Source organism: Diorhabda carinulata, chromosome 1 (genome assembly GCF_026250575.1).
Source record: "Diorhabda carinulata isolate Delta chromosome 1, icDioCari1.1, whole genome shotgun sequence".
Lineage (NCBI taxonomy): Eukaryota > Metazoa > Arthropoda > Insecta > Coleoptera > Chrysomelidae > Diorhabda > Diorhabda carinulata.
In genome coordinates, this window is record NC_079460.1 from 25,770,589 (window position 1) to 25,794,840 (window position 24,252).

The 24,252-nt window shown below is 30.4% G+C and overlaps 1 protein-coding gene across 6 annotated transcripts in view; it reads left to right on the plus strand.

Annotated features, from left to right (window-relative positions):
* LOC130895224 (lachesin-like) overlaps nucleotides 1-24,252 on the plus strand; it is a 296,621-nt gene that overhangs the window by 199,330 nt on the left and 73,039 nt on the right. For 3 of the 6 annotated variants that reach the window (XM_057802439.1, XM_057802430.1, XM_057802421.1), the window contains one exon: nucleotides 9,426-9,565. In XM_057802439.1, coding sequence (XP_057658422.1) covers nucleotides 9,426-9,565 — 140 coding nt within the window. The remainder of the gene's footprint in view (nucleotides 1-9,425; nucleotides 9,566-24,252) is intronic. The other 3 variants (XM_057802446.1, XM_057802454.1, XM_057802462.1) reach the window with 1 other exon arrangement.

Sequence of the window (24,252 nt, forward strand, 5' to 3'; positions counted from 1 at the left end):
AGCACAACTAAATAAACGCTGTAAATAATTCACTATTTTGATCAAGAAAATGAAAACAATTAACCATTACTACCAAAAATTAAACAAAACCCTACAAATTCTTATCAACACCAAAATAATGATCTAATTCGATCTTGGGAAGAACAACTTTTCATTTCGCAATCGCATTCGCATCAGACGCAAAAAAATTGAAAATCCACAATGCCTTACTCCCTTAAATATATGGTTTACCAAACCTGTACAAACCTGAGATTCCACCAATTCGACCAATTGTCTCAAGTTTTCAAACTCCTCTCACCCCATTATCTAATTGTTTGAAAAATATTTTGAAAAAAATTTTATATCAAAACAAATACTATATCAAAAACACATAGGATTTCAAAGAAAAAATTAAAACTATCAAGATTCCTAACGAATATGTATTTATTTCGTTAGATGTAGTTTCTCTATATACAAATATTCCTATTACCATTGTGAAAAATATATTAATGAAAAAATGAGACAAAATGAGAAGTACCTCAAAACGAATTTATAAAAGCTATAGAACTCACACTTAGAACAACATATTTCAAATATGAGAATGAAATATACAAACAAATTGATAGTTGTGCTGTGGGGGGCTTTCAGTTCATTTCAGTGTTATAGCACAATTGGTAATTGAAGATTTTGAGGAAACTGTCCTAAGCAAACTTGATATAAATATTTCATTCTTTTTCCGAAATGTAGATGATTGCATTTCTGCTGTACCAAAGATTCAAATTGAAAACATAAATAAAGAATTCGATTCACAATCCAGGTTGAGCAAAATAATAGAATCAATTTTCTTGATGTCAGATTATATAAAATTAATAATAACGTAAGAATAGAATAGTTTACGAAACCAACTTGGCCCTCAAGATGTTTAAAATTCAATTCGTGTCATCCTATGTCACAAAAAGATCAGTGATAATAAGTTTAGCTGATAGATCTATCCTGCTATCAAATCCTGAATAGATGCTTAGCTATTCAAAAGCGAAAGCTGCATCGAAAGAAAATAATTATCTGGAAAAAATGATAAATTACATATTGAAGAAAAGGATAAACAGATACTACAATCAATTTGAAAACAAAACAGAAACGATATATCAAAACATAAAACATTTTTCCTTACCATAGGTACAAGGACTTTCCCAACAATTATCGAATAAATATGAGATTAGTATGAGTCATAAAGGACATAATACATTATCCAAATATTTCACTAAGTTAAAATCCAAAACACCAAAAAACAAAAGAAGTAATATTATATATCAAGTGCCTTGTACTAATTGTGACGCAGTCTACATAGGGCAAACATCTCAGTATTTAGAAAATAGACTAAGAGGTTATCAATACGATAAAAAATTAGAACTGCATTAACGAACCATGAAATAAGAAAAAAAACCTAAATTCAATTATAAAGTTTCAAAAATTCTTGGAACGGAATACACGAAAAAAGGAATGTTTGATTTGATGACAGCCACTAAATTATATTCCAAATTTTATCTCATCTACAGTATCTTTAGTTATAATTATATTTAAATTCATAACTATTTTGAGCCTGATTTATACACCTGTAAACATTTTCCGGCGCTTTGACGAATTTTTAAGTAGTTAAGTTCTAGCTCTATTTTGAGCACGCTACGTTATTCAATCTCAATAATGTTAATAGCAAAAAGTTGACAAACAGCAACTGGTGAACTTGTACCGACTTCCTTAGACGTGAAAATAAGACTTCTTAATTCAAACAATTGATTTGCTTCTTCTGATCATAAACAACCGCTTTTTAAATCTTGACTCAACTAATGGCAGTTTCATTATTAACAAAGAAATGTATTAATCATAAATAATTATTCTATTTTTATAAAATTGTGTATTGGTTTCCAGGTACGATTCATCAATTTTTAAATTGTGAATTTAGATTATTTGCAACATCTAATGTAAATTTCAGTCAGAAGATTTATGCTTTCCGAACGTGAGTGAAAAATTCTATTTGGAAATGATTATATTTCTGACTATTTTCAGTGAAAAGTAGCTGAGTCGTAGGTCGTCGGAAATATATAAAATTTCATTTGTATACATGGAATCAGTATTATGTCTATTGAGTGAATGTACAACTACAGTTTCATTGGATTATATGGGGTTATTGAATGGTGCCATTGATTAATGTAGCTATAAACGTATTTCCAAAATCTACAAACAAAAGAGAGATTCACAACATTAGTGCATTTACTTCATGTGTACTTGACAAAATTCCATTTATCTTTTTACAGGGTAGAATCAAGTGAAGACAAGTACAATTTGATTTGATTCTCTTTTGTTAAAGAGTTACTTTTATTTGTGGAATTGGTTCATGTGATTTAGATATTTTATTTGGTGATGATTGAAAGTAACACTAAACACAATCAGAAAGGTAATGTCTAAGCGGAAATAACTAATGACATAATAATTCGTCCATATTTTTTTCTGAAAAATGGATTGGGAGCCAATAAAGTGGCCCCCATGAACTCCAAATCCTGGAACTGTCGATTTTCCTTATTTAAATGAAATTTTTATGTAGATGAACCTCACAATCTATAAGACTTGCAGAACTGAATTATAATCTTGTAAGTAGCACGTCAATTTCAAAAGACCGCTGAATGGAATTTTCAGCAGAAAATTTAACTATAAAGTATTACGTATTACTTAATTCAATATTGGCGTTTGTTTACTGTATAATTATTCTCTGAATTAAATAACTTTTATTTTTTTTTTCATTTGTACCGTACTATTTTTTTCATGTTTAATACTTCATAATGAATATTCGGGATACTGTCTTAAGGTTGACCTGTCTGTATCCCAATTACCCAAATTAATACATAAATGTAATATAAACTAATTTATAACGAAGTACCTATTTTGAAAATGCTTCTATTCATAATGTCAATCATGATCACATGCCAAAGAATAACGAAGTGTTCGGTGCTGTAACATCACGAAGTATCCAAAACTAGAGCGAGGAATAATGATAGAGACATAGAATAAAAGAGGGAGATATATATGTATGAAACTATGTAATAACTTCAAAATATTTTGTAAAACAAATATTGTTGGAAACAAGGCGGCACCAAACAACAGTCAGGACGAAAGTGACAGGACGTAAGCTTAGCGTCAAGCCAAACAAAATTAAACAAAACTTTTCCTCTTAGGAAACGGGCCCTAGTTGAACAACCGGAAAACTTTTCGAGTTTAAGTTTTTCCATCGCTTGTCGGGTGGCAAACTCTAAGGCCCCCGCTTTTCCAAAATACCGTAAAATTATAATATTGATGCCTTTGTACCCGAATGCAGTATACCTATCTTACGTCCCAATAATTAAGCCTTTCTCATTTCTCATTACAGTTGAAATAGGAAGGTGAATTCTCCTCGTTGAGAGTCATGTCTATCTTAAAATAGCTTCCATCTAATACGCCATATTTGAAGATATTCTAATTAATTTCAAAAAACCGGACTTCACCTTTACACATGCTATTTTCATAATGATACCCTAGATTATTATTATATTTTTCCTCCTTAAATCTGTAAATATTCATCCTACCTCTCGTCTCAACTCCTTTCATAAAACGCATGCAAACTTAAGTTTGGAAATTATTTAAGAGGAAATTTGCTTCCGCTTTGATATTTTGAATTATTGTGAATGTGATTTGATTATGCATCAATGCATCAGTTTTAATTATTGGAAAAAAAACAAATTTGTACTTTCAATTTACTCATGTGAATGATTAGATATGTCCCATTTCCAAATATGTGGAACAATTAGTTTCACCTCCATTTAATGTCATACTATCGAATTTTATTGGCGTGTTGTGACGTTGTTACTGAACAAGTCTAACATATTAACGAGGTTACGACATACCTTTCCCAAACCTAAATACTCTATCAATGCTCAATTTTTCAAAGCTATTTAGGTGAAATTGAGGAGTTTGTGCTAAAGTTATAACAGATGAAACATAGAGCCGTTACCATGAACCTGGATGAGAAAAACAACTGAGAACATTAGTCGGTGAAAATTATCAAAAGCAGAACTATTTCTTCTGGATTTGTATGATCTTGGATTTATTTTCATAACTTTGAGATAACTGTTTTTGAATGATAATACATGTCGTCATTGACTAATGAGATAAAAACAAACTCAAAATCAAAGCAAAAAGTAATCTTTGCGTAGGGCGGCAATTATATTTTTGACACGTGGTTTATAGCGTTGTTGATGGAATAACTTCATTTTTACATTAGAAAAGAGTCCACATTTGTAATTTTAAATCTTACATTAGAGCGCACTACGTCACTCTGTCTATTCCCAAATAAGATCTATGATGGTAGTAATTGGTTCGATATGAGTTGTTCGTTGTCATCAATTTTGCTTTGATTGTAGCAACATCGTTTCCTATCTCCTTTCCAAGTAACAATTATTACATTTCCACTTGTCTACTAGGAAGAATTATCCATAAAAATGAGAGACTTATCTTCGACACGTTACAGGATCAAATCACAGTACGAAGCGATCCACCTTCATGTCCTTGATTTCTCTGGATTGCCTATATTTCTCTATAGCTTCAGTCCATATGTTGGTGACATAGACCAGGAAGTCCCCGGTTAATCAAGGTGCATAGAAGCCGTACGCCACAACCTCACAGATGGTCGCTCATTATGTAAGTAGACTCAAGATATCTCAAAAATAGAAACGTGAGTTGGAGGACATTAACGGGTCTTTAAATGAGTTCTTTAGTTAAAAATCGTAACATGGTGAAGCAGAGAGGATATAAAGTATTCAGATGCCACTTGATTTACTCTATTGTGTAAGAAAATTTTTTTCAATAAAAACATATACTTCAAAACACGTGATATGAAGCTGTGATTTGTTTCCAGGAACCAATATTAAATTTTATTCACAATGGGGAGACGGATTTGAAAGAAAATTTGGTAACATTTTTTATTTTATAACTTAGAAAAATTATTTATTCCGAATCATCCAAATTTTTGAAGGTTCAGCACAAGCAACAGATTAGATATAAATATTAAATCAACTTGTCTGGTTGAGTGATTTTATTGAAGAATTTCTACAAAAAACTTAAACTCTCGTTATTTTGAAATATCTTGAACATTACTTCTATTTTAAATCTGATCGTGATCTGTACTGGCCTAAAAGGATAAACCTCACGATCTTGTGAAAGCGTCAGAACAACATGATGTGTCAGCAAAAGTTCATTGAAAAAATACTAAGACCTATGCCATAAATAGTAATCAAACCAGATAGTAAATTATAAGTGACATCATCGCAAAAAGTAGAAATTCGAGAAGTGTCGGACCCAAGTGGATTACGCGAGATGGCCACGCGATGACGGATCGAGTTATTGGCCGTCGTCGATTTCAACATCCCTTATCATATTTTTGCTCGTTGCCACTACTATTCCCATCGGCGAAAATCTGTGTCTAGCTTAATATGAAAATTTCCCATTTATACCATTTATCATACTTATAATGCAGTACAAACTACTGTCTTTAGCTGAATAGTTCAAACCACATTACATTACTTCCGTTTAAAATAACTTTTTTTAGTTTCTACTGCATAATGCTACGTCTCCATATAAGTATACTATTTATCAGAAACAAGTGGAAAGTAGGCTATTATCCTGCAATTTATCAAGTCCCTATCCCATAATCATGTTTATTATTATCTAAAGAAAATATATTTACGAATTGATTAATACTTTTGAAATGCTACTAAATGTACAATGGAAGGCAGATTTTTAGAAATTCAAAGGAACTTTTGATCTAATTTTTTTGGAATATCATTTTTTGCTCTATTGCGTTCGTGAATAATTGGACATTGTATTGTTTAAGAAAGAAAAGTGAATATGGAAATGAGTTATAGAAATGATAATTATTATGGGTGTTAATTGACATTTATTTAATAGAATTATAAAAATGGTTAAATGTGACGGAAACGAGGTCCAGATATTTGAAGAGCATAAATGAAAACTCATAAAAGATATATGACAACCCTATTGTCTATAAATAATTAACAATCTGTTCTTATATTCGAAATAACATTAAATTGCTTTGTTATTAATATTCTTATCGTTCATTTGGAGTCTAATCTTGCCTTTAATAAATTGTACATCAATATTATTATAATAGATAATTGACGAAGTCTTTTAGCAATTCATAACCCAGGTAAAATTTGGACTGAGCTAAGGATTCAAAATTACACTCTATTTCAAAAAAGTCTATAATATTTGCTTGTACTCAGATAGACTCCAATTGGTAATCAGTCATGGAATATACCACTTATAATTTGTTTATGAAAAAATAGCTTAGTGGAAAGCAGCGGGCAAATGAAAGGGCGATGGCAGAGTCAGAAGCGAATTTTACGAACTTCTGAATATTGTATTTATTATGAACATTCGTGAAACATATTTAAAGATACGACTTCTATCATAATATATTTTGACAATTTTTTAAAAAAGTAACAACTTCTCTCTGAAAGTACACTAGGTAATGGAATTAGAACCAATCCAAAAATCTTCTGATCTGCTAATATTGAAGATATTGTCTGTTGAATTTTACTGTTTAATGTAATAAAGGCTCCTATTTCTATCAGAAAATTACATTACCTATAACAATACAACTTTTTGATTCAAAAATCATTTTACTAATCAGATTCATTAGTTTGTATATAGGTCAATTGTTTTGCAAATGTTTATCTATAAGATTTCCACTTTGTAATATATTCAAGCTAATGTTGATTATCAAATAGTCTAATTTTTATCAAATTCTGGTTTATAGAAAATCATAACCAACCATATAGTTTAGAAAATTTTGCCTCTTTGTCGAAATTTTGGATACTGAACACTGAACACTTCTTATATTGACCATAATATGTAAACTTCATCTGCAGCCCTGATAAATATGTTTGAAATTTCCATTTCCTACACCACTGCATTTTCCCATCAGCTATTTTGTTCACCCTCTGTCTCTAAAATTGGATATCTTTTTGACATTCGATAAATAGTTTTCACAAAGAGTACGGGGTGGCAAAAGCAAACATTCTATACACTATATCGAATTTTCGTATAGAATAATAATTTTCTATGTTCATATGGGACGAACATCCATTCACGTCCCAGTCAAGAGATAAGGAACCATATTTTAGAAGTTGAAGCAACGATATTTCTCAAAGTTCCCTATATACTAAAAAGAATGAAAAATGGATTTGTCGGTTCATTTTACTATCAAAATAATTTCAAATTTCAATACTTTACTATAGTAATACATAAAAATTATGAGTGGAAGATTAGCATCATATTGTAATTGTACTTGATAAGTTTCAAACTAAAAAATCGGAAAGTTGTCAATACAACTTACTTTCTTTTTCTCAAGATTTATACTATAACCAATACAAATAATAATAATCTTATTTGTACTCTCTTTTTAAAATATAAAAATTCCGGTGCAATTTATAAAAGAAATAGGTACATTATAATAAAAACAATACTCTTCCATCATATACGAGTATAATTAAAAATATTCCATACATACATTCTAATAAAATGAACTTTGATTATTTGTTTATTACTTTATAACTTCACAATAAAGAATGGAAGACAACACAGGCAATTCACAACTTTAGCAGACTTGGCGAAATAACAATTAGCGAAAAACAATACCGCAAGTAATTTGCATTTTTAAAGTCAAATAATACTAGCTTGGTGAATAATCGCTCGAATCGAATAACCATGCCCCTCTAACGGCCGTGGAAAAGAACATCTGATAACCCGAGTGCTGAGTGACAACTTTAACGTTAGCCACTCCAAGATAGTACTTGATCGCGAATCAATTCGAATTCACTGTTATATGTTCGAATTTCTGCTTTTGAAACAATATTTCACCCAATACATTTCCATTGATAATGAATAATGGCTAATTCACTTCTTTTGAGCAAAATAAAAAAAGTCTTTGAGGTATTTCTAGAATAAGAAGTGGAGTTATCCACTGAAAAAGGATCCAAAATTACATTTCTCATTGATATATTGACTGCCGAATTTCTGACCAAACAACATGCGGCAATACAACAGTGATATTAACCTAATTCAATTAGAGTAGTAGACCCGAAAAAAACCACACGAAAAGAAAGCCATTGTGTTGAACGATAATCCAAAAGAAATGGTATGTGCCCTCATATCCCCCACATTAACCGATCATTTTAATAATTACCTGAAACACTTGGAAATCGAATTTATAATTTGGAATGAATTGATTATGAATAGTTAAGTGTGTTATGCTGCAAAATGAATGTGAAATTTCAATTCTTTAGAAACGGCAGTTAATTATGCAATAACTTAAAACCTACGGTGGAAGATTAAGTTTTTATATGGCGATTTATAGAAAGAAGAAAATTATTGTCAAATACAAGAATAATAATTATAAAGTAATAATAATTTCGTTTTTCATTAAACGTTTTCGTTTTCGTTTTCGTTAAAAATCACTTGATACAAATGTTTTGTTCCACATGAATTAACTGAAAGCAATCGCAATCAAAGAGTCACAATCTGCAATTCGCTCTTCTCTCGTCAAAACCAATTGCAAATTGTCAATTTAATCGAAAAATGTTAATGTTAATGTTAATCTGAAGAAGCAACCGTAAATGTTTACTATGATCTCTTACCAACCGACCAAACCATTATAAGTGAAGTATAGTGCACAATTGGAAAGGGTACAAATTTACAGAAGAAAAATCGGTGTTGATTAATCGCCGTAATCTTTCATGACGATAAAGTCCGACAGCATGCTACCAAAACGCAGTCCTGCCACAACCTGCATATTGCTCCTTACTATTATTTTTGTTCCTTGCTATAAAAATTTTTTTCTCGGAAAAGCCTCAAAATTGCTTTGATGGAATAAGTTGATACAAAATTTATTGGAAAAAGATATTAATTATCACTAGACACGATTCATTCACGTCAAATGGTAAACTAAGCCCCTACAATATTACCATACATCCTACAGGATCACTGTCATAGAAAGCTGGAAATCATAAAATACCTGGACAATAACAACCATGAACGTTTGGTTGAAATAATAACATAAATACTGACAGCAATCAACGTCAAACATTTCACTATCTTTGAAATGTTACAACACAGAAATTATTAAATTACTTAAGACAGAAGTTTTGACAAGACTATGGACTATATAATATAAAAAACATTAATAATTTCCAGCTAAAACACTCTAATTTCAGAATAAATCTAGAAACACTATACAAAATATTTCATAAATTTATAAATTTTTTAGTCAGGTCCGAAACTAAATTTCTAACGAACCTGTAATGGCAAGGCAATGAAACTATAAGATTGAATGTTTGTTTCAGATGTGGTCTTCGCTTTTGAACCGGATTTCCTGTACCCTCTGGAGAATTTGACAGTAGCACAGGGCCGTGACGCAACCTTTACATGTGTCGTCAACAATCTGGGGGGATATAGGGTGAGTGGGGATCTCACCACTGCAAGGGTGTGTATTTTTTATATCTAATATTTATGCACCGATGGCAGTCTTGAGTTGGGTGCAAGTGATGGGTCCATTTTTAAAAGTCTCTACGAACAAGTCGTTAGAATACTTTGTCACTGATGAACTAATTATGCATTCAACTGAATTATAATGCAAAAAGTTTGCGTTAGGCATTAACTGATTGATTTTGTGTTTATGAAAGCACGTCTCAGAATTTAAATGTGCTATAATTTAATTTCAGGGAACTCATTGATTTGAGACAAAAAACTGGGAAGCATAAAATTGTACAGTGAGATAGTTTCCTCTTGATTGAGATATTCATATGGTTAATTCTCTATTTATAAATTGAAATCTAAATATTTTCTATTTTCGCCTGATTTATTTTCATATCCCCTCTACTAAATTACTTCCAGTAAATTCGGTTAATGCTTCTCTCTATGTTTTTCTCTCCACATGCGTTTCACTGGATTCTTATTCACAATTCTAACAGTTATAATCTTAACACTTTCCAGCTTCTTTGAAAGTTATTTAATCGTCATTTTTGTCCCTACTTCTATCTTCAAATTTAAATATTCTTCTGTTTAATAATTATAAGTCGAATTTTCTTGATTTAGGACATTTTCTTAATTCTGATTCTGATTCCTGTGTTATATTTTCAGTTCTAGATTCTCTAAAAACGGTTTTTTTTGTTAATTTTCACCAGGCGCATACGCCAAATTTTTTATTCTATTAAAATAATCGAGCAGTACCGGCATCACAGTTTATGTCTTGGACGAGTTCGTAACAGTATCTTATACTTACTTAAAGGTAATTGGATCCACAAAACATATCTTAATCCATATTTAAAATCGCATTCTTCAATGGGCCGAGCTTGTATCTGCTTTCTAGGACTCTAAATCTGTGTTTCATCAAATTTCCATATCTGCTGTTAGATAAAATAAGTTCCAATCTCCAATCTACAATCAATAATACAGTAAAAAGATTAAATATAGTAAAATAGACAAAAGTATACATTCTTTTAAAAATGGATCCTAATTCGACGCTGAACTCAGATTCTGCAATTGCACCATCACTACAGAGCACTGCACTCTACACTGCACCATCAAGCACAAGCACGTCATGAATGGAGCACCTTTGCACCGCTAAAATCAACTGAGTCAATCACAAATTGGAGAGAAATTATTAATTCTATTATTTATAAGGGGCTTGCCACAATTAAAAATATAAATCTACTTATAAATGTATCTAATATGAATACGAAGTTAAATTCTAGTACGGCATTAATGAATACCCAGGTAAAAATAATACAATTTTCTACGTTTTAAGATGCTGGATAGGCAAATACTTCCTGTAATTTATACCTCAAAAATGAATGTGAAATTGATGTATCAGCTTGAGTGTTCCGTAGGAAATAATATATTAATTAATAGAATTTGAAATATGAAGCAATAAATAAGGCAATTTATCAATTTGAAAACAAACATCAAATCAGTTTAGATTCCTTTATTTATTGTATTCCTAACTGCATTTCATAATAAACACAGTAGATTTATAAAGCTTACTGAGTATCTTAAGTATCTTAATAAACCAACGATTCAATGTGTCCTAAGGAAAGAATTCTAAGTGGGATAGATTTGGTGATCTCGGAAACCACCCAACTGCTCACCTTCTACTAATCCAACTACATAGGAATATTTATTAGAAATTAGCGAATCGCATTATAAATACTTATAATATTGATAAAATGGTTGAATTCAACATATATTGCTGCAAATTTCCTTGCTACCCATGATATCTTTCAGATTCTCACTGACTGCTGACTTTTTGAAGACTGTATAGAAAACTATAGAGAAGAAGAGCTAGATAAAAATTGTTGGTTAGAATAAAATTGTAATCTCCATAGATCGCTTTAATAATTTTATACCAACTGCGTAGTATTATACCAAATGCTTTGTGGCATACAACAAAATAAATAAAGAATACAACGAAGTCTCATGGAAATATGACAGCATACTTTTTAAACAAAATAATTTATCAGTTATTTCACTGTTATTATACTAATGTTAAGAACAAAGCATTTCATTATGTTTACAAGTTAACAGTGACTACCTTAATGATTATTAATGAAAATATATTTCCTTTCAAATCATATCATGAAGTAGAAAAAAATATGCATTTGTTGTCTAGAATATATTGTTATGACAAAATTTTTAGGTTCTGTATCACATTCTAGTAAAGTTCAGTTAATTAAATGATAATAAACCTTTTTTCTAAATTCTTGTTTAGCTCAAAAATAAGTTTTTAACATCCTATTATATTTGATTTTATTCTTACGTAAGCATATCCAAACATTTATCGCGAAACTTTACTTAAGAAAAACTATCAAGTTGTTCTCCACATAGTTAAGAGCTTCCATTCAACATTCAGGAAAAGCATTTATGTCTTCAATACTAATATAATTGAAATACTGAATAAAATATATCTGTTGTAGCTCGGAGTACAAACAATTAAAATATTTGAATGTAATTATGGTTAATAAATCACTCAATGTTGTTTATATCAAAAAAACATCATTGTAACCGCAGCATCGGTTCCATTCAGCACATCATTCTTGGATTACTACCAAGAAAAAAAAACGAGGCAACCCGAAAACTCCAAGCAGACCGACCCAGAACGTTAGACAATTTATATACTTTGGGTTATAAATTAAAGTTAAACTAATGTTCCTGAATGTTTCACTTGCTACATTCCGTTTCCTCAAGTAATAGCCTTCTTCTAGAACCATATTCGACTATAATACACTAGCTCTAGAGAGGAAAACAATTAAATACTAGGCAGGATGATAAAACCTGCAGAATTAAATAGTTCGGAGGGTGAACCGGAGATATTACGTGAATGAAAGTCAAATCGCGTAATTGCACTTAATATCATTTCATTTAATCGTTAAATTTTTTACTCTTTCGCTGAACAAAAATTGATTCTTTTAATAAAAAAAATATTAATAATAAAATGATTATTAAGAAATGAACAAAGTATTTGCTTGTCTCTGAAACGGATGGTCGAAACCATATAAAATTAGCTGAAAATCTGAAATTTCATCGCAAAATCAACATTTTGTTATATTAAGACGATATACAATGTAATAATTGAAATATGACATCAAGTATTCAAATTGGTTATTGTTAGTATGGAAATATATCAATATGAAAGACTGACGACATATTCTCCAATCTCATGACAGTGATCTAACCTAATATAATGTAAAAATAATTTGAATCGATCAAAAAAATATTTGCCTATTGTGATGCAGAATGTACACTAATATAAATAATTGACCATGGTTACCACATATAGATAAAATATATGCTTGGCGACATGGTTTAATCACGTTTCGGCTTTCAGTATTATGTGAAGATAAAATATATATTTCTTGAGTGAATTTTTTGAGAATAGCTTGAACGAACGCTTGGCATGTTTTCTTGAATTCAATATGAAGTGAGCTAATGGTGTCGATTATAATGAGAAAGTTATGAAAACGAACAATTTCCGCGAAGTTTCTGCAGAAAAAGTAATTTCAAAATTTTGAAGATATAATTTTTGATATAATCATATATACAAGTACAAAAGAAAAGAGCTACAAGCTCTAGAAAGCTAGAGAAAGGGAAATCAACTTCTGGAACTGTGTCAGCTGAAATCATCGGCAAGATTGTGGAAAACTGTGATGGAAATTCACCGGATTTCATACCAAAATATTCTAAGGCCTAGTAGAATTATTCAAGAACAAGGTGAACATTTATGGTGAATACTGACTACAATACCATAGTCTCCAAAATTGCGAAGGGTAAAGAGCCTCACCACATCGTCTGAATGACTAACGTAGATATTTGATACAAAAATTGTCCAATGGGTATCAATCAACTCAGTAAATGGACACGTCTAAGCGCGCAGAGTAGTGTGGGATTGATATAAAAAAGGTAAATATAACCATCCATTCCAATCTCTTCTCCCCATGAAGTGATTTGACAAAATCTTAACCTAACTGACAGAATGATATTCAGATTATTGATTATTTTTCAACTGAGTCTCTCAAATCATACCTAGAGCTAAGTAACATCTTAGCATCAACCAATATAACTAGCGTAAGCTATCGAGAAATAACAATGTTTCGCAAATTACTTTCAGTATAAAAACAAATTTAATGATTTGTCATAATCGGTCTATTCATTATATAATCGTAACGAATACCACTCGAGCAATAGAAAATAATCGATCATTATTTATCTCTCGTAACTCTACCTAGGTAATCCTTAAGAAGCCATTCGAGCTACGCTCTTGTGATTCTCCGTGAGTTTGACTCTTGTTACTCGTAAAATAATGGATTATTTTCGACGTTCTTGTGATAATACCACTGATTATTTAAACGAATGCAATCAATAAAATATTTTACAAATAACCGTACAATTCGAAATGTAATTAAAGGATGACTATTTTATAAATGATACATGCGAGACGGCAATGAAAACAATTTTATCGATCATAAAAAAGCGTTTATTGACACTCGATAAGTCATTTCGATTACACAAGAATGAGTTTTTGATGGTAGTTAACCGAAAATGACAGTTTCCTAATTCTTTTTCAATAAATATTTTAGTTTAACATTGTTCATATAAAAATTTTCTTGAGTATGTGCGTTTAGTAGCTTCACACAAAGAAACAAACTAGCAGTAATTTGTCACATCTAAACACATTGTGTATTTAGAAATCCCTGGATACAACAATGAAAATAACTACACGATACGATGAACAAACAGTTTTTGTCCGAGATATATAAAATATTTTTTCTACGTTCATGTGAAAACCAAAGAAATTTATGAATATCGAGCATTTCCATCAACCGTGTCGCTTAAGCTCTAGTATATCTGCTTCAGTTCTGCAAAAATTGTTGCAAAAGTAGAAAAGCTGGAATCACCTTATGAATTAGATTAATAATAAAAATTCAATAAACTAAAATTATCTCCAGACACGATTTTCCAAATTAATATTTAATGCTTTAATAAAGCTAAAAACCGCAATAAATAAATTTATTGAAAAATAATAAATTCGTATTAACTGCGTATCCAGAAGAGCACAAAAAAAGCAGTTATAAATTAAAAACTCAGATTTATATATACTAGAGAAAAGACTGGGACTTATCTATAAAAATCCGGGACGGTTGCAGTCTTCAACTGGATTCCTAGATGTTGGAGTTGTAGTTGTTGGTTTGTTATGGTGCACCGGTTGAATCTTTTGTAATATCAACACAAATTCAGTAAAATTTACTTTGATTTGAACACTTAAGTGTAGATAGGCAGAAGAAGATTTTGAGTACATTCCGACGTTATATTAAATTTCTCGAATGGAGTGGGAGATCGATAACAAATTAATTTCTTCAATAATGCGAATGTTAGAAAAAATAAATCAGAAGAAACTATAGTGCCTCTACATGTTATAAAAGGAATATTCGAAATAGTTGAAAAGAAACGTAACAGGCCGAATGGCATGTTACACAAGTTTGTGTCATTTCCAATAGAAAGGTCGATTTCAATATATTTAATTATCATGACAACAAAACGCTATAGTATAATGGCAGATGCTTGTAGTGAAATTTTTATTACACTCAAGTAATAAATAACCAATTTTTCCATTAAATAGAGTATAATATGGTTATGGTTCTTGCATATATGATTTAAAATACTTCTTTCATTAAACAGAAAAAATGAAATAATATAATCACTCATAGATATACTTCAAATTTTTTCATCATTAATTATCAGTCATAAATAACTGAATCCAATGAATTTGAGAAAATATTCAAGCATAAGATTTATTCCAAACTATATATAGATATATAACACACTTATTATATTACGCACAACATACGAGAAAAAATACAAAATAATGTACTCACAACACCAAATCAAAAGATAAATTATATACGATCAAGATATATGCGATCTCGCACAACAGTGAAGAAAAGCGGTGTAAAAGGCAGAAGATTCGCAAATTATAATTATTGCCAAATATGTATCCAATATGAAACTGTTAGTCTGAAGGATCATCATCAGGAAGATTTTTTATTTACGTCAATAAGATTATTTTTTAAACCTGTAATATGCCAGTTACCTAAATCATTACCAGAAAGATCATCCAAATTATAAACTAACTTAAAAATAACTTTGTTGGCAATACGAAGGAGCAAATTTAGCTGCAAAATTATTAGGCTTGGATGAAATAAAAAATTCTTTTTCTTATCCTCTCACCAAGATGAAATTGCAAATCTCTCTTCAGTAAATTGTAACGTTAACATTTTTTTCATATGCAGTTTTCAGCTTTTTTCGAATTTCTACAAAAAGTTTTGGAAGGGTTTTAACATCGGTGATCAATTGCAATTTATCACCAGTGTTAATATCTTATTAGAATTTCAAAAAGTGAACAGTAAAAATCGCAACTTTGTGTAACAAAGTATCTCAGTGATTATGAGACGAACTATCATGAATATAACACCTTAGAGCTGTAACAATTGTCTTATTTTTCTCTCTGTATGATTTGCTTGAGGATGATAACGAGTGTTTTAAAGAATTTTTTTCACTTTATTAAATTCTTGAAAATAGTATCATTGTAGTATCAAGAAAAACTCCGTGGGATACCAAAAAGGAGAAAAACTTGGTTTTCTATAAACTCACAATACCCTGAACAGTCGCATGAGGCATAGAATGGATAAAACAAAATTTATTGAACCAATCAGTAGTTACTACAACAAATCTTTTATCAGATTTTGATTTTGGATTAAGACCCACCAAATCAGCGGAAATCCATTGCCATGGAAAATTATTATCATTATACTGCCACATAACACCAGTCTTAGGTAAATTTTGGGTTTTACAAGAGGCACAAACTGAACATTTATTCACGTAGCGGTGACAGAAATTCTGAGTTTTGGCCAACAGTAAAGTTCAGAGATACTTTACTTAAATATATGTTAATTCTGTTAGGGTTAGGAACATCAATTTTCCAATTGGATAAGTTACTAGAAATTGGATTACTCGAGAAAATATGTTTGTATAGAATATTTTTGTAAACCCTAAATGTGGGATACGAATCATAATGATAGAAATAAACTAAACATCTGGTTTAAAAGTACTTACGTCAATAATAGGAAGTTGATCTTTTTCTACGTTTGATGCCAAAATCAAAATGGGAAAGCCTAAGAGAAAGACGGGCCAAGCGACCTGGGGGATTTGAAAGTTGAGAAACATATTGCAAAGATGAATGATCTGTCACAAAAGTGAAAAGAGTACCTTCAGCATAGCCTCGGAATTACTCCCAAGAGTTATTGCTCTGTTGTACTTTCTTTCAATTTTACTTAAAGTACGCATAAAAAATAGGATGTTCGAGATCATCACATTGCAATGCACCCTAAGGTTTAATTCATTAACAATTTCCATATGGTGTTTAAAAGTAGAAGTATCGATAATAATGTGATCTAAATAACAAAAGCAATAAAGCCAAAGAGTTGGATCTATAACCATGTCCATAAGACGAGCCAGCTGCGTACACTGCACACAGCGAAAGCAGTTCTCTGACGAGAAAATTCAGATAAAGATATTTGCAAGAAAACATTTTTCAAATATACAGACGTCAAGCATTTTGCGTCTCAGATTTTATTAAGAATAATATCAACTTACGACATCGGATCTAAATCAGAAATGGTGATCCTGTTTAATTCTCCACCATCAAAAAAAACTCAGACAAACCAGATAGGTAAACATTAAGGGGAGTTCGAAGGTAAAATCTAATACACCAAAAAACACAAGAAGTAATATTATATAACACGTGCCTTGTAATTATTGTGACGCTGTCAACATAGAACAAACATCTCAGTATTTAGAAAATAGACTAAGATGTCATCAATACGATAAAAAAAATAGAACTGCATGAAATATCAAAAAAAAAAACATAAATTCGATTATAAAGATTCAAAAATTCTTGAAACGGAATCTGATACACGAAAAAGGGAATTGTTAGAAATGGTTCACATTGATAAAAACGAAAAAGCTACAAATGATAAAAAAGATCTAAACAATTTAAGTAAAATTTATAACTCTGTTCTGTAAATTCCAATAAATTTAATATATTTGAGATGTGGAAATCAAGGAAAAATTAATTTTTCTTATTGGAACCAAGTTCTAAGTTGATTTTAACCTTATTTTGATATTCATGAAGAAGGTGTTCTATAGTTCAATATAAATAAGCAAATTGTTGGTTTGTTATGGTGCATTGGTTGAATCCCTAATTTCACAACAAATTTAATAAAATTTTTTTAGTACAAAATTCGCGTCAACCGCGATTCAGTAAAAATTAAATATTTTATCTATAAATATTTGTTAAATTAAGTTTATGATGGAGATCTGTTTAAGTCAATTTTTAAGGTAAGTAATATGGTATTTATATAAGTCCATATATAAATGGTCCTATAATTTCACGTATTTTTCCGAGTGATAGATTTGATGATGATCTTTCTGAGTTAAGAGATGGACATTCTGCGATTATGTGTTTTATAGTCAATTTGCAATTGCAGTTGCTACATTTTGGTTCAGGTTTCGTATCAAATAAGTAGCTACGGATCAGTAGCGTATGGCCTAGACGGAGACGTGTTAGGAGAACTTCGTTATAGTAAGTATTGACCATGGTTTTACTGAGTCTTTCACTCCACGAAGTTTATGTGTGGACGTTGACCATTTGTTTTCCTATTCATTGAGCTCTTTACACTTTAGGATTGATTTAATATCGGCAGTAATTAAAAAGTTCCCGCACACCGAATTATCACTAATCACAGCTTCCTTAGCGGCCAGGTCTGCCTCTTCGTTTTCTTTTATTCCAGTGTGTGGGGGGATCCAACAAAATGCAATTTTTTTGTTTTTGTCTTGTATATATTGCAGTTGTTGCTTGATTTTGATTGCTAAGGAATTTGTGGTGTGAATTTTTTGAAGAATTTGGAACCTGTGAGTATGAGGTGATTAGGTTCGTTTGATTAAGCGGCGATGTGTGTAGCTTGATATATTGCATATAATTCATCAGTGAAAGTGGATGGGGTTGGAGGAGCTTTCAGCATATATTTGGAGGTTGGTGTAATGATTGCGATACCCGTATCTTCTTGAGATTTCGATGCGTCTGTGTAAATGTGTACAAAGGTTTTATACTAATTGAGTATGTTATTAAAGTGTCCAGCGTATGGATAGGAGTCTGTGAAGATTCGATAAGAAGGCATTCAGGAAGGAGGAAATTTTGGTTTGGAGATTCTGAGTTTATTTGAAAATAGATTTGCGAATTTCTTGGTGAAGCAGTTTTGGATGGTTGTATTGGAAGGATTGGATTTTAGTTTGGTTGCATGACTCAAATATATTCTTCTGTCTCCTAAGTATAGTTCCCCTGATTCGCATTACAGACTTTACATTGGTGTTATTTTGAATGAATTTTCAATCAAAAATGAGGCTGAATTGTGAAACCTGTTGAGTTTTTTCAGGAGCGACTTGTTAGCTGTTCAATATACAATTGATCCATAGTCTAGTTTTGATAGAATAAGCGTTCGGTATGATGTATGTAATGTCAGTAAATCTGCACCGCATTCTTTGTTTGTTAGCGTTTTCAGTAAGTTTATTCGTTTGTTGCAAGCTAGGAGAAGATTTCTAATATGATGGTTCCAGCTTAGTGTGTTTTCAAATAGTATACCGAGAAATTTTATTGATGTTTCCATTTTTATGTCTTCATTATAAAGTTTCAATACCGGTACACTTGGTATGTTCTTTTGTCTTGAGAAAAGAATGTAGCGAGTCTTTGTAGTTGAAATAGTAAAACCAGTTTTTTGTGACCACAGTTCTAAGTTATGGATGAAACCCTGACTTTGTCAGAAGAGAAAAGAAAATAACTAAACAACTGTTTTTAGGGCAATTGCTTCGTTGATTTCACTTTCCAAGTCTGTGAAATTATCCAGGATTGATCTATATTGTATAAATTCACTTTTATCCGATATAATTAGGTTTCGTTTTTCTAGGGTACTCAGCAATCTGTTGTTTATAATTTTTTCAATAGTTTGCACATAGCGCATGTGAGAGTTATTGGTCGATAGGATTTAGAATGGCTTCTAATGCTGCTGCCAAATGGTACTGAACAAGTTAAGGATATATTCGTGAACAATTAAGGGAGATGTTTTAAGAAAACTGGTATTTCATCTAATTCTGTTGACATTTCTTTCAGGCTTCATCATACTCTTGGATGGTAATGGGTAATTTTATGGGTTCGTTTCCATCGAACTGTATTATTATCTCATCCTTTACTTTTCTCTTGTGGGTAAAAACAGTATCATCGTAATTACATGTAATGGAGCTGATTTTGTAAGTGCTAGCTAGTATTGAGACTATTTTGGAGTTATCTGTGCGTCCGTCTTCCTCTATCATTTGTATATTATGGTGCTTGTAAAGTCCTGATATTTTTCTCAGTCTTTCTCATACCTCCGTCAGAGTTTATTGTAGAGACGTATTCTATCCAGGATTTGCATTAGCATTTTTTATTGTACGTCTAATTCAGCTCAAGTTTTCAAGAATTCGATTTTGTTTGCTTGTGTATTGTATCTTTTAAATTTATTGAAAGCTTTTTTCTTATGTTTCAAGCGCATAGTTCTTCCGAATGATATGTCTGCTGTTCGCTGAAAGATACTAATAAGATTTTCTAAAGCTTCATCTATATCTGTTGGAATCATGTAAGCTATCAAACTATTCGAAATAATTGCTTTGAAGAGATTGTGATTTGGTTTTCTGTTGTTATGAATAACGATCTCAGGAAAGAACCGAAATGTGAGTGAGAAAGTAAATTATTGGTTCAATTAGTTAATGTTTGTTTGAGATGATTCACTTCCTGTTTCTGAGAGGTCTGTTTCTGATATGTTCGATTCTAGCTGAAAAAACGATTTCTTCTTGAGTTTAGTGCATCTGCTTTTGATAGATCTGTGCTCAAAGAAAGGATAAATTTTTGTTAGCATGTCTATTAATGCAGTAAAATCATTTGTGTAGTTCTTTATAACACTTATTGAAAGGATGATTCTGTTCTGAAATGTCTTTTCTAATTGGTTCTATGAGAATTTCTGGTTTAATTTTAGGTTTCTTAGGGTTCTCTGGCTCGTTTCCTTCTGGTTGAGGAGGAGGCGTAATTATTTGCTCGTAGTTGCGTTTGATGCTATTTTGCGGAATTTATTTTATGTGTATGGGGGATACATTCTGGAAAAGAGGTGTTATAGGCGTTTCTGATGGAATCCCGGTGTGTGCTTGGGGAGTATTGGCTTTGGTATTTTGGGGCTGCCGGAAAGGTTGGGTGGAGTTTTGTGGTAGTTCAGTTATTTGGGGTTCGCCATAAGTTTTTAATTGAGAGTTCTTTCAATTTGCTGCAGTGTGACCTGGTTTTTTGCATGTAAAACATAGTAGACGGTTTTGGGGTAGATAAATTCTGTATCTGGTGTTCTCGTGTGTGATCATTAGACAATCGGGTATTTGGATTGTGGATGGTGAAATGAAGATTTGTCTTCTGAAGCTGTAGAAGTGATGCTTTCGCTGTTAACGTTAAAGTTGCTAGAGCGGGACTCGTAAAGTTTTGATTAAAATCGAGTAAGAAACAATTAACTCTTCCACTAATATACTTACAATCGTTCATTAAACAGATATACTTTTGATTTTTTCATCATTAATTATCAGTCAAAAATTACTAAATCAAATGAATCTCCAAAGGTAAACTAGAAACTGACAATATATCATTCCTTTTCGAAGTCCGGTTCCGCTAATCGGTTCATAATAGAATTACAATTTCAAAAAAATCCTTGCAACGTATTTGTACGCTTCAGCACCTCGACCTCAACAGCAACGCTTTTGCTTGTGAAATAATGTTTTATAAGCGTGCGATAATAACAAAGAGATCGTTACATTTAACATGACCACTAGTTAGCTATGAAAAGATATTAACATTCAAATGAAATTATACGACTATTTTTGCTTTGCTTTATTTGTTGAACAAAATTGCGAAATATTCCGTATTACTCTGTATACCTTAATTGACAAAGAGAAATTTCACAGTTCCTTTGAAATTTTGAAATAATATCCCATCTAGAATTAAAATTAGATTTAGGGTAAACATATTCAACTACTAAGTAGTAAAAATAAATTGACATTTTTTGGACTACGAATTTGTTTCATAAGTTAGAAGTTTACATAAACTAGAAAACCAGAGGAAGTACCATTGATAATATATAATTTCTTACCTATTCTTCAAAGTTGATTTCTATCGACATATATAATCACGGTTACAGATATCGGTTAGCCAAAATAATCTCTAAACGCATTTTCCAGCTCCAAATCCATTATTTGTCGTTAAGTTTCTTTTAATTTTTTTTACAAAATTGGTATTCGACAACGATATGAAATACGGACGGGACCTTCTTGTCTTTCCAAATATTGAATATTGATGAAAGTCGTTGACCTTGATTTCAATATTAGCACCTTTTACCATAAAATACTTATTGTAACCTCTCTATCGTATGGATAAAAATAAAAATTAAAAAAAACTAAAAATACGAATATGATGGAATTGACAATTTCCATCAATTCTCTTTTCTCTTCATTGGACTCTGTTTTAAGAATATTTTTGAATTGAAAGGATAATCATTGATATGTTTAATCAAATTTCATTTTAATATCAAAGTCTGAAATTACAGAATATACCTATGAGCAGAGTAGGTGACAGGAAATAGTCCACCCCAATTTGGTAGTATTAACACCCACTCTTCCACTTCCTCAATCTAATTAGTATTAATATATTAAATAGACCTGTAATCAAGACAAATCATCACGAAAAAAATATGAGAAGTAAATAATTAGAGAAATTTCTTTGATAATGCTTAGTGTCAAATGTCTTATTCTGAAATTCTGATAATTTTAAGAAAGTATGGAATAATAAAAAATTAAAACTTCTTGAGTTCTTAGGTGGACTAGAAGCATTATCAAAAACTTAGGATTATAATGATTGGTTACAAATATATTAAACCTGCATTAACCGCATTACGTAAATATGAACAAAATGAAAAGCATGAATTTCATTTCAAAAATACTAAAATATCAATACAAGAAAAAAAATATCAAAAATTAACAACCAAAGAAACGATTTTTTGGAAACAAAATAAATTATCAGTTAATGATAAGCCAGACATAAAAAACTTGCGTGAACTTTTTTATAATCAATTGAATTTTCAAGCTTATTTAACGTTCAGTGTCTAAGGTATATAGATTGATATCTAATTTTTCACATTTCTTTTTCAAAAGAAAAATAATAAAAAATTTTTGAAAAAAACTAATTTTAAAACAGAAGAGATTAAAAATCAAGAACTTTTAGAAGAATAAATTTTTTACATTGTGACATCACTTTTTGATATTTATAGAGAAATAACTTTATAAAGAAATTCATATTCTATCAAATGACATTTTTCATTTTAATTATAACACTTTTCAAATCAATCAACCCAAGAGCTCAAGAAGTTTTAGTTATATAGTTATATATATATATATATATATATATATATATATATATATATATATATATATATATATATATATATATATATATATATATATTAAATTCATTAGAATTTACATAATGAAGCTATAAATTTTACTTATATTGTTTAGATCTTTTTTATCATCCACAGCTTTTTCGTTTTTATGAATGTGAACCATTTCTAAAAATTCTCTTTTTCGTGTATTAGATTCCGTTTCAAGAATTTTTGAATCTTTATAATTGAATTTATGTTTTTTGATATTTCATGGTTCGTTAATGCAGTTCTATTTTTTAATATAGAAATATTCCTATTAGCATTGTAAAAATATACTGATAAAAAAATGGAATCTAATACACGGAAAAAAGAATTTTTAGAAATGGTTCACATTCATAAGAACGAAAAAGCTAGGAATGATAAAAAATAATCTAAATCTAAATAATTTAAGTAGAATTTATAGCTCTATTAAATTAATTTTTCTCATTGGAACAAAGTTCTAAGTTAATTTTAACCTTATTTTGATATTCATGATGAAGGTGATCTATAGATCAATATAAATAAGCAAATTGTCAGTGTCAATATCATATTTTGATAAAGACTTAAAGAAAGGTGGAAACGTCAAAATTTATCTTTTAATTTATAATTTTATTTCAATTACGTACTGGTCGTAGAAAATTTCCTTGATAATATATTACAGATGAATTTCTAGTGTTATTAATAAAATAGCTTTCAAGCTATTAGTCCCATTAATTATTATTTCGATTAGATTTCCAAGAGAGTTCACAATCAGATAATTATTTTATTTCTGGGATATATTAAATGTAAACAAAGTTAATTATATACGTGATAACATCAAGAAATTCTGCATCCAAAACCTTTAGACAACTTCCTGACAAGTCAACAAAACGATTAATTTTGTTTTCAAAATATTATATGATGGCTGAATACTGTATATAAATTATATGTAGGAATCTTTGATAAAACGATAATACCAATGATTGCATCATTTGATCGCACATACGAGAAATAAAAACTTTTATTGAAAGAATAATGAGAATCTGGA